Here is a 12,489-nt window from a genome sequence, read left to right as displayed (position 1 = left end):
TGTATGATATCAGCTGTAAGGCAGGTAGTTGTGCTTTGGTGAAAATGGCCTACTTTGGTCTGTGAGGCCAGAGGTTTCTGACCACTATTTTATTTTATGATAACACAGGGCCTGAAAAAGCAGAATTCTTAATACATGCAGATTTCTAGTCAATCACAACATCATTTCCTATACAATCACAATCCAATAAAATTTGAATATTCCAATGAAACATTAGCACTTGACCCTACAGCAGTTCTTGAACCTAGAGCCTAGGGAATAGCAGATGGAGTCTGTACACCCATCACAAAACTCAGTACAAAAGAAGGGAACTACAGATGACACACCTAATAGCTTGTAGTCTTTGTAAATTGCCTAGCTCCAAAGTTGACATTATGGTTACTATGGGTGTAGTGGTGCTCTTAAGGACATTCCTGCTCAGACTTCCCATAGGCATCCAGTTGACCACAGAAAGAAAAGGATTCTAGACTAGAATGGCCTAGACCAGCAAGCTTTTATAATGTCGCTCTGGTATCTGCAAAGCCTCTGAGCTCCACTTCCCACCCCCACCATCCACTACTCCCTTTGTCTTGAGGATGGTTACTTTTTTCCCCCTTGGAAAATATATAGATCTGAAGGGAGGAGTTGGAAGAATACCACTCTTGCCCACATCCTTTTTCAGCTCCGTGTGCTTTTCAAGGTTTAGATCAGCAGTTCAGATCTGAAATGTACATAAAAATTGACATGGGAGAAGCTGGAAGGAAGGGGGAGAAATCTGAGAGAGGGAGGGAGTATAGATAGTATTGTCCCATTGTATACTCCCAGAATACCAAATGTACCCAAGGGTCAAAAAAAGAAAAGGAAAGGAAAGGAAAGGAAAGGAAAGGAGAAAAGATTGATAATATGTGGTATTAATTATGGTCAATCTACTATATGAAGTGGATATAATTTTATGTCTGAGTTGCTCCTATGGAATTCAGAGACAGTAGTAGGGAAAGCACTACAAATACTTGAGTGCAAGTATTTGGATTTCTTATCCGCAAGCTTTTTGCTGTTTTTTTGAGTACAGATAGGGGAAGACATGCAGAGGATGGCTGCAAAGCAAAAAGCTACATTTCTTTCTATTCTTTCTGTATATCCCATCTTTAGTATTGCTATTCTAATACATGTTAGATATAGTAAGCTAGGGATTACTAAATACCTATACAAAAACCTTGAATGGACAATATTACAGTGAATACTGAGCTACCATATCAGAAATATTTTTTGCTTTTAAACAAACTTTTTAGAAGGTGCCTGAATACTAATTTTATTTTCTTTCATAATTCTGTTTCCTATACTAGATGCTCATTCCAAAGTATCCACCAGATGGCACAATTGCTCAGAAAAACACAGTATAGTACTGAATATTCTCTTTATACCCTGTACTAAAAGGTTTATTACCAAGCCCAGATAGCAGTTCATCACCTTCACAGCTTCACCTGATACAGCTGACAAGGAGACTAATGACACCCATCTCCAAATGCCCCAATAACCTCACCCAGCAACTTCATATTGATGTTAAAGAACCTGAAGGATAAGATGGAACTCTGCAGGAACTCAAAAACTCAGTCTACTGGCTGAAGCAGAAATCCCCCAACACTGCTTTTTGAAACCATCCCTACAGGTAACAAGTGCAACCACTGTATCACCATTGCTTCCAACCCAGACCTGCAAGGCAGGCCTAACAAGGTATCATGCTTGAGAACATCCAAAGTTATACATCAAGGTTTCCAAACACCAACCTAAACCCAGAATGAATTCAGTCTAGATAATCTATTTCATCCAAGCACACCTAGCTAGATAGCTGCCACTCTCTTGAGCACCGCACACAGAAGGAAATATTTGTGATTGTAACAACTAACATTCAATCTTCGAGATCAAGTGAAAGTGTCTTAAGAGATGGTTTCCACTACCTTCATATCACTACCTTCATATCATTTCAACATCAAAATATTAGCTCCTAACATTGGAGTTAAGTAGGTTCACCTGTCAAATGCAGCTACTGCTCCACAGCCTGGGAGCTTCTGCTTACCATGACATTTCCTGACTGTTCATAGTTACACATAAACTCAGGCTTCAAACAGTATCAAAGAGTCCAAGAGATAATGGCTAAGGCATTATCCCTGTAAATAAAATATGGCTGAAGGACACCTGTCAATTAAGTGATACTCTATGGTAGGGAATTTGCATAAACATGCTCAATGAGTAAATGACCCTAATTATGTGGGGGGAGAGTGCATGTTAAAAGACACTGGTGTGTTTATTAGTTTGAAGAAAAAACAGAAAACTGGTGTACTTAATATATTCCAAAGGTGCCATTAAAATAGTTGCATATAAAATAGGAGGTGTCCCAGGTTAAAGTAAGTTGGATTGCTCAAGCAACAAGCTGTAGGAAATCTATTTAAATGTTTAACCTGATCCATCTTGAGGCTAAGGGACAAGTCCTTAATCCAGAGGCTCTTGCTTTATTTGAATGACAGAGGATGAGTAAGATGTCATTCTGAGTTCTCGCCTAAGTGCAGGTAGCAATAATTTGAAAAAGAAATAAATAATAGACGCTCTGGACATTTCAAGTAGGGCAGCAGCTTTCAGGAAAGATTTTTCCAACTTACCTTGCCAGCTGTCATTGCACACACAGAGTTTCTCTCCAGTCAAATCACAGTAGCCATGATCCGGACTTCCACAATTAGCTTTACAGTAAGGAATATCACAGGATTCTCCCTTCCAGTATTTGTCACATTCACAATACACCTGGCTTGGAATGGAGCTACTAGTTGTACACTTTCCATGCCCTGAGCAATTATTAGGACATGAATTTATTCTGTAATAAAGAAGATCAGAAAAAAGGAAGGAAATGGAGAAATGACACGCTGATTTTCAGGCCTTTATTTATACTTTAATATAATTGGGGAGGAAATCATTTCATGAAAGAGATAAGAAAATGGTTTCTAGCTGTAACCTTCAAACTTCTTACATCAGTGTTATCTCACGGAAGTCAAATGGAGCTATCTGATAAGCCATTCAAACAGCAAAATCAGAATTAGAAACAAATTATACTATGATAAGCAAAATATCAAGAGGTCATTCAAGAGGTTATGTTTTTATATTTTCAGTCTAGTATCTTATTATACTGTTATAAAGTTAGACCTAGAGGGGCAAATCTGAATAAGCAAGTGTCAAGCCAAGAAAACAATGGACGCAAAATACACTTTTCTTTCAGCTGAAAACGAACATGACATGGATTTGCTTCTGACCCTTCAGAACTTTGTTTGCCTTCTCTGAAATCCAATTTCTGGTTGTTTGGGATCATGCTTTTGTCTCTGGACCACTTGGGATGACAGCCAACTCCCCTGGGTCCTAAAACTCCACTTATTAGAGCCTGGCCTCACCGATGTATTTTTACCAGGTGGTAACACTTGCTGACTGCAGGATACTACCAAGCACTTAATATTTTTACCACAGATGGATAAAATTATCCTAAGAACCTGACAGGATGGTGCAGATAACTGGTTTACCAAGAATTTACCCACACACTATAGTATAGTATAGTATAGTAGAATTTACCCCAGGCATAGGCAAACTCGGCCCTCCAGCTGTTTTGGGACTACAACTCGCATCATCCCTAGCTAACAAGACTATTGGTCAGGGATGATGGGAATTGTAGTCTCAAAACATCTGGAGGGCCGAGTTTGCCTATGCCTGATTTACCCCCTTGGTAAATAGCATCATCTAAGGTCAGTGTAGTAGTTCTAACCTGTGTTCCTATGAGATGCTTAGGGAGACTGGCATGGATAGGATGATACACCTGGCAATGTATTTCCCTTGCAGACAGATGTAAAGAGGTCACTCACATTAACCTCCTAGCACTGGGTGTAGCATACCTTCACAACCCTAGGCCAAGGGACCCACTCCAAGAGCCATTCCAGCCAAGCTGTCTTATCTACTCAAGGTCTACAAACATTACTAATATACAATGTCTTGACCTGATTCGTTCATATCATATTAAAATCCTTTTGTTCTACCTGATTTAATTTGTTCCACAATAAATTATCACACAGCCTCATAAATCAACAACTCAGTCATGGAAGAACACAATATTTATACTAATTGTTGTCCCTGAGAGAACCTTTCTGATTGCATTTCTTCTCATGAGCATCTTTATATGAATTTGTATGAATTCTAACCCATTCTTTGCCAAACTCCCAATTTGCATAAGACGTCTTCAAATATCGTAAGCCCCAAAACTTATCTACTAAGAGAAATATATCTCTGCTGATTAATAAACAACAAAATGATACTTACGAGTAAAAAATATTAAATCCTGTTAGATTATAAGCAGCATCACTAAAAAAGTGTAGCAATGCATATCCTGATGTAGTAACAACTTCAGGTACAGTTTCATTTCCACGTACTTCAGGAACTATAAGACCACTGCAAAAAATTAAACATGAAAAGGTTAACGTAACAAGTAACATCGCAAATAAAAAAATAAGAATTTGAATAATTCAGTGGGTGCTCAGTACAATTTGGAAACATTCCAGAATTTCATTCCATTGCCCTGATTGAAGCAGAGTGTAAAAAATACAGAAATTCATGCATTCTTAATGGGACTGTGTCTTTTTTCTTAATTAAAAGAGCCTGTCTCAGATTTCTATGCATTGCAATTTAAATACTATATTAGGAAAATTCATATGAAAATAGCTATTGGTGTGAAAAGATTGCATGATAAATTAAAGTATGTAGAAAGCAATATTTACTCTTTCCTACATTAAGTGTGAAATGCTTGGAACCAAGTTCATGTTGAAAGAATAGAAAAACAGTGAAGGAACTTTTAGTTTCAATCTGTTTGTTTCAAAATGTACTGAGCTGACTTGAAACCAATAAAAATAACCATGTTCATAATTATATTTAGGGTTGGAAGAACTGTGCAGGATGGGATGCATAGAAAAGTCAAATGTGGTAAACTTTTAAGAACATGGGTTCACTCAAGGACTGATTAAAAACTGAACATGCCAATCCGTGGTGGAGAACCACTAGCCCCTGGGCTAATTGGGCCTAGCGGTGTTCCTCATTTGGCCTGCAAGGCCATTTTGGCCAAGCCACACCCACCTGTCCTACAGCAAATTTAAACTGTAATGCTAAATTTCCATTCACAAAAAGATTTTCATAAAATTGTAATAGAAGCTATTAAGCTAAAGTACTTACCTAAATACTGCTATTAAAGGTGCATATATTGAATCTCCATCGTAAACATACATATGGTCCCAACTACATTCTGTGGCAAAATGATTAAATCTTAGTCTTAAAACTGAATTAGGACTAGAAGAGAAGGAAAAAACAGCAAGAACGTTAGCAATAGCCTGTTCAGAAATAGCGTAGCTTATAATACAATGTAAATAAATATAAGGATGCAATAAAGTAGTATGAAAAAGGCAAGTATAATTTTCAAATGCAACTGTAAGCCTTCTTACTTATAATTGTGCGTGAAAGCAACAGTTTTGTATGTACAGTGTTACTGTTATTATTATTATTTTATTAAATTTGTATACTGTCCGTCATCCGTAAATCTTAGGGTGACTCAGAACATAAAAATAAAAAATACATAAAAACAAAAACAAATCAATAAACCTCAAATTATTATATTTACATACTGATTAACAGTAAACACCTATCTTACTTGTAAGTATATAGGAAAATGTTGTTAGTTTAAGTAAATCAGAGTTTATCAACCTGAGAACAAGCTATGCAGCTGTATGTCGTCCTCCCACAGGGGCACCATTGGGGGGGCCAGGGGACCAGCCCCCATATTATCAAGGAGAAGCCCGCCCACCGCCCAATTCCACGGCACTACTCAAAAGAATGTGCCAGGGCAAAGCATCTTTGCACTGGCGCATCCCTTTGACAAGCCAGGGTGCCTCCCAGGAAAGTGCTCTGTCAATATCCGCCAGGGACATACCAGCGTAAAATGTCTTCGCGCTGGCGTGTCCCTTTCAGGATTTCCAGGGCGCCTACCAGGAAAGTGTTCTGGTGATCTCCACCAGGGATGCACCAGTGCAAAGTGTCTTTGTACTAGCACGTCCCTTTCACGACTGCCTGGGGGAAGGTGCTTGGTGATCTTGACGGGCCTCAAGGAGGAGGAGGAGGGCTTGCTGAGGTGGCCTTGACCTTGCGGCAGCGAACAAAAAAAAAAGGTGGCTGGTGATGGAGGGGGTGGAGAACTGTCCGGCCAAGCTGGCCTGGCCAGGTTGGGGGCAGCATGTATGTGACATCATGCATGTGTAACAGCCCAGCCCCATGTTGGGGGCAACTCAGTATGTCCGTCTTCCCATTTCTCTTTTTCTCAACTTTCTGCACCTAGCTTCAGAAAAGTTATTTTAGTTTTTTAAACCACAGTTTTCCATGAACTGGTTAGCTGTGGTTCAAAGACCCCCTCCAAATGTGGATATGAATCCATAGCTGAGGGAGAAACCTAAAACCATAGCTTCCCAGTTCAGACATTATGGGAAACTATTATTTAAGAAACTAATAATAAAATTGTATACATGACGATTCAAATGTCAGTCACACAGATATCAGTGGGGCTTACTCTCAGGTAACCAGATTCAAATTTCAAGCAGAGAATGTATGGTGAGAGAAGAGGAAGTGTAGGGGTAAAAGGCTTGTTCCCATAAAACCATGGCATACTAAACCAGGTTTAGGATTGCTGGAACAAGCTAGAGAAATGCACGTGCAAAACAGAAATCAAAAGTATTAGAAATGAGTAATCAGTTATTGCAATTTTCATCTTTAAGTATATTAATTTCAGTGCATGGTATATTTCAAGTGCAACACATCCATTAACTGTGGTTCGGAAGCAGCTAAATCAATAAAAGCCATTTGCAGATTAAGGATATGCATGGAGCTGGCACCAGTACCTGGCATCCTTGGCCTGGCACACTGGTACTGACACCTGTTTTGCTCTGTCAACCACCTGTTCTCTAGCTGCAGGATTGCATGCTGGCAACAGCCTGGTCTAGGAAACTGTCCACTATGTTAAAATTGCCCACAACACCCAACACAGCATCTATTTCAGAAACTGTGGGGAACTGAAATAAATTTAACATGACAGGTGACTACCCAGCCTCTGCTGCAAGGTAAGCCTAAGGCGGGCATGGCATCCATACTTCAAGCTGGACCCAGACATGCAACAAACATTAGTGTTAAAGTCCTCCTGGTCCATGATGCATTTCTGATTCAATGTTCAATGCAAAGCTTCCCTATTCCCGTTTCCAAAATTAAGCTGTGTCCTGATTTGGAAATTCACCAGGAGATAGTGAAACCTTAGAGCAAACATTAGTAACTGTTTATCAAGGGGAAATGTTACACAGAACAATACTCTTTGCATAACACTATGCTCTGAAGTTAAAAGCCTAGTTTATTACAGTGTTGGAGAACCACTCCTCCAGATGTTGTTCAATTACAAATCCCATCATCCTTTACAACTGGCCAGGCAGGCTGGTACTTATGGGAGTCCAACAACATTTGGAGGGCCACCAAATCCCCAGCCTTGGTTTGCAAGAAGACATTAATGCAAAATATATACTTACTATCCTTCAATTAACCATGTACATTTAGTTTTGTATTTATAATTAATTGGTCCATCTGTTAAATATCCAGAAGGTTCAGTTAACCTACAAAAGAATAAACCAGGAATAATTAGCCTTATAAGCCCATGTATTTTCCTCTCCTTAAGAACATACCTATATATAAATATATATTTAACTTGAGTAAAAATGTGTTTCAAAAACACAAACTTAATTGACATAAAAATATTTCCTACATTCCTCTTGTTAATATTTCTCAGCTGCTTGCCCTAAAGTGACTTGTAATGCAACAATAAAAATATAATAAAATAATATTAAAATAAAAGGTGAAAAATATCTGAACAGGTCTACTATGCATCGAGTCCCCTTAAAAAGTGTGTATTGTGGAATAAACTAAGGTGGGTGGTCTTAGTATTGACCTATATTCAATGGCCATTATCATGTGTCCTGCTAAAATATGGTTTAGTGTGATGTGCATGAACAGAAACAACCACGGTATGCCTTAGGCTCTGTTACAGAAACCCTTCTATATGGCTGGGAGACATTCAAAATCTCTCACTTCTGCTTTTGGTTAACCCCTACTTGCCATGTTGTCCAGCCTCAGAATTATGGTTTAGACTCAGAATTAATATTATCAATGGTTAGTTAAACAAGCCATTAGAAACCAAAGTTTGAAGACAGCTTGGTTTAAACTAACCACAGTTAATTATAACTGTTGGTCCATGCAACAACAAAAACCATGAGTAACCACACACAGAGACTTCCAAACCCTTGTCTCAGTCACATGCAAGGAGAAAGAGAAAGGGAAGCATGCCACTTATTCCTGCTTGTGCAAGCCATGTTAAAACCATGTTTAGTGTGGCATATAAATACAACCAATGGTCATTTAGTGCACATCCCTTTCAAACAAATTGGTCCATAATTATATGGCCAAAGTGCATTTGGAATTCCATTAGGAACACTATGAGGAAGATGAGCATGGATAAGAAGAGACGGAAGGAAGACAGATGTAGTGGCAGCAGTGGCTGACAACTGATGAAGAATGAAGGGGTCAACCTATAAGTAAACACATTATATTATAAATCATATTTAATACATTATTTGTCTTGAACTTTTAAGTATGAATCCTTAATCTCTTTGTTCCATGCCAATACCTAGATATGCTATGTGTAAAATGAATAAAGGTGTGAAATAAATGGTAGCAGAGGAACAATAAAGCTGTAAAGAATGATGGTGTTAAGATTCAAGATTTAGTCTGGTGGCAGCTGGTATAATTAAAAAAACCCAACATTTTCTGATTAAGTGGAGGAGCTGAAGTGATAGGAAGCCCAAATATGCATTGGACCTAAACAATTTATAAATCAAAATCAACACTTTGCATAATATCTGAAATATGACAAGATACCATTGTACAGCATTAAAGAAAGCTGAAGTTCCATTTCCTCTCCTGAGGCAGGTAGCAGTATTTTGAGGCATATGAAGCTTCTATATAATTTTCAAGAGCAACAGAGCATGTGGAAGTAATCAATCCAAAATAATTACCAATGCAAAAATTAAAATACACCGCCAGTGTATCATTTGTGACCGTATTTGAAACCTTAGTTATAGTGAATAAACTCATATATTGTCTGCATGCTGTCTCATTTCCCCACCACTCCCATATAAAAGTAATTGCTCCTATGGGTGAAATCAACAAGGCAGCACCCTTAGAAGAGACTCACCATGTATAGCATTAGCATAGAATACTTTGAGAAGTGCATAGTATTGAATTTTTTACTATACTATACTGACAAAGGCCTGCAAATGGTAAATATTTGTTTTTGTGTGAGAAAAAAAATTCTTCAAAATATTTACTTTACAAGCTGGAAAAAATGGTCTGGTTGGTCAAGCATAAATATTTCCATAGAATAATATTTTACTTTATATTTGCCTGAGGATACTTTACTAACCAAGGTAAATTTAAACAATTACATATAGGCACTAGAAAGATACTGTTCTCATGAAGCTGGTGCAAAGAAAAAAGATAAGTTGACTGTCAAATCAGTGCTGCATTGAGACAGCTGCAGTCGCAAAGGATGAATAAAGACAGATAAGCAATTATTTTTGACAGAAGTTTAGTACTGCCGGTGAACGACTAATGAAATAAAAAAAGTCACTTAAACAGAAGACTATTGCAAAGTATCAAAACAGAATTACTCCTTTAAGAAAACTTGTAATGAATTTCCAACCTGCCTCTGAGGGCTCATTGTGGGTACCAACACACCAAAGCAGCTCAGCAAGCAAAAATATAAAAATGGTTCTGGAAAATATGGAATACTATAGAAATTCATTACAGTGTCCATGGTTCAATAGACAGGAATATATTAAAAGCCAGCTAGATCATTGGACGGGACAGGTGGGCAGGACCTTTCTTTTTAGCAAGCCCTTCATTTGTTTGAAAGCACATCACTTAATCAAGATTTCAGTGCAAACCTCATCATGAAAAAGGAATGAGTTTGCATCAGAATTCCCTGCTAAAAGAAACAAATATTTGTTTTAGCAGGCATCTGCATAGAATTCTGCCAAACTGAGCAGAGTTTAACCCCTGCTTATCGGCTGATGCCAGGTGTGGGTGGGTGGGTGGGTGTGGGTGTGTGAAAACCTGTTGCCTTGGCTGTACAATCAATGCAGGATTTAGCACTGTCCTACCACCCACCAGCTGGGGGAAATGGCCTTGGTTGTCAAACTGGGAAGCTTGGCAGGGTTAACCTGCTTTAAAGAGTTAGAAGTTGTAACTCCACTGGACACTACTAAAGTTGTGGCATTCAGTCAGTTTTGACCATGGCAAAGGTTGGAACTCAGCAATATCTGGAGGGATACAGGTTCCCCATCCCTGATTTAATAGGTAAGGTTAATTATGGCTGCCATACGTCTGGACTTTCCCAGACATTACTGGTATTTCAAAGGCGAAAAGTAGATCTTAAGCAAGTCAATCGAAAAATCGCTCAACAACTATAGCAACCCTTTAACTTAAAACATATTTTCTTTTTACTTCTCTTAAATAAAACAGCACTGTGTTTTTTTATATTTAAACTTCTGGACAGTACAATTTTACAGGTGGTGGGAACAGTTATTAATATAGTAGTGCTAGTTCTCTATTGGGACAAATGCAATAGAAAGTTCTAATCAACAGCTATTGCCCTCAAGATTTTGGACCCCAACACACACACACACACAGAGAGAGAGAGATGGGTAGCCGTGTTGGTCTGCCATAGTCGAAATAAAAAAATTCCTTCCTGTAGCACCTTAAAGACCAACTAAGTTAGTTCTTGGTATAAGCTTTCGTGTGCATGCACACTTCTGTGTATCTGAAGAAGTGTGCATGCACACGAAAGCTTATACCAAGAACTAACTTAGTTGGTCTTTAAGGTGCTACAGGAAGGAATTTTTTTATTTCGACAGAGAGAGAGAGAGAGAGAGAGAGAGAGAACGAGAACACAATCATGTTTTTCTTTACTTGCTACTCTGCCTCACTGGTTTAAAGCGCTTGGCTTAGTTCTTTCTGGAATATGCATGCCAATCTTCAAAGCCATCCCTATACAAGCTGCAAATAATTACTATTGATAAAATTACACATACTCTATTGGATGTGATAAAAAGGCTAGTTATTTGAAATAAACAAATACTTTTTCTATTTTTTTTATCTCGCCATTATGTACAAGGTTACTTTAAATTTTATGCAACAATAATTCTATCATCATGTGTAAATCAAATATTCTGCTTACAAGGCCATTATTATAATGGGAGGCCTGTAAGAGATTGACAAAAACATTTAACCCATTCCTGTATTATGTTAATATACAGAATGTGCATTTCCTTACATAAAATAGAAACATGGCTACAAGTTTATATAATCAATGAAACTTAGAACCACTTCACACAATAAGTATCTTCTGCATGCAAGCATTCCAGGCTCCTCCTTGGTCACACACGTGCCTTTGTGGAATACAAACTGGGCTGTAGGTTTTTCAGTGAATATGGCAGCTGAAAACACTGTAGTCACAATAACAAGCTTCAGCAAATGCTCTAGCCACCACCAAAGGTGAAATGCGCAGCTGTATGACTAAGGTGACCAATGAGCCTTGAGCAAAGAAGGCCAAACTAGCAAGCCCATTCCTGGCTTCTAGGCATTTTCTGCTCCTAAGGAGGGGTGAATATAGGACACAGCTGCCTGAACAAACTCACAGCACTTCCAGGCAGTGGCACTCAATCCTTCAGGAAAGGTCAGGCAGGGATCGCTTCCGCATCACTGTCTCAAGGTGCATAGAGCACTTTCTAGCAGCAGCACCCAACCGTGCATGTTTCCCCCTTTTCCTCGAGAAATATTGATAGGGTGCTGACAACTACAACTGATTGCATAAACAATATCTCTAGGCAAAACCTATGCACACTTGATTATAATGGAATGGCTACCAGTGGTTTCCATGCCTGATTCACATTAATACTCCCCATCTACCACAGGGGTACTCAAATACAGTGGTACCTCTAGTTACGAACTTAATTCTTAACTAGAGGCATGCTTTCGCTAATGGGGTCTCTTGCTGCTGCTGTGCCACCAGGACACGATTTCCGTTCTCATCCTGGGGCAAAGTTCTCAACTCGAGGTAACCCTTCCAGGTTAGCAGAGTTTGTAACCTGAAGCATTTGTAACCTGAGGGGTTTGTAGCTCGAGATACCACCGTATAGGAGAATTTGACTGTATGAACTGATCTATATGGTTTTAGCTGAGGTTAGATATAGGTATAAATATATATAGGTATAGATAGACATACACACATATAAAACAATTAATTTCATTTTTTTTTTTTAATAATATTTTTATTGCTTATTTTCCAAAGTCAAAATC

At 38.5% G+C, this 12,489-nt stretch overlaps 1 protein-coding gene across 3 annotated transcripts in view; it reads right to left on the bottom strand.

The window, feature by feature from the left end:
- Positions 1–12,489, bottom strand: part of ATRNL1 (attractin like 1) — a 521,011-nt gene that overhangs the window by 454,386 nt on the left and 54,136 nt on the right. For all 3 annotated transcript variants that reach the window (XM_081005955.1, XM_081005957.1, XM_081005956.1), the window contains exons 2-5: positions 7,608–7,691; positions 5,227–5,340; positions 4,324–4,452; positions 2,634–2,842 (exon numbers count right to left, since the gene is read on the bottom strand). In XM_081005955.1, coding sequence (XP_080862081.1) covers positions 2,634–2,842; positions 4,324–4,452; positions 5,227–5,340; positions 7,608–7,691 — 536 coding nt within the window. The remainder of the gene's footprint in view (positions 1–2,633; positions 2,843–4,323; positions 4,453–5,226; positions 5,341–7,607; positions 7,692–12,489) is intronic.

Source organism: Podarcis pityusensis, assembly GCF_964106645.2.
Source record: "Podarcis pityusensis genome assembly, chromosome: 5".
Lineage (NCBI taxonomy): Eukaryota > Metazoa > Chordata > Lepidosauria > Squamata > Lacertidae > Podarcis > Podarcis pityusensis.
Note: the sequence above shows the minus strand (reverse complement) of the source record. Positions and strands in the feature narration are given on the sequence as shown.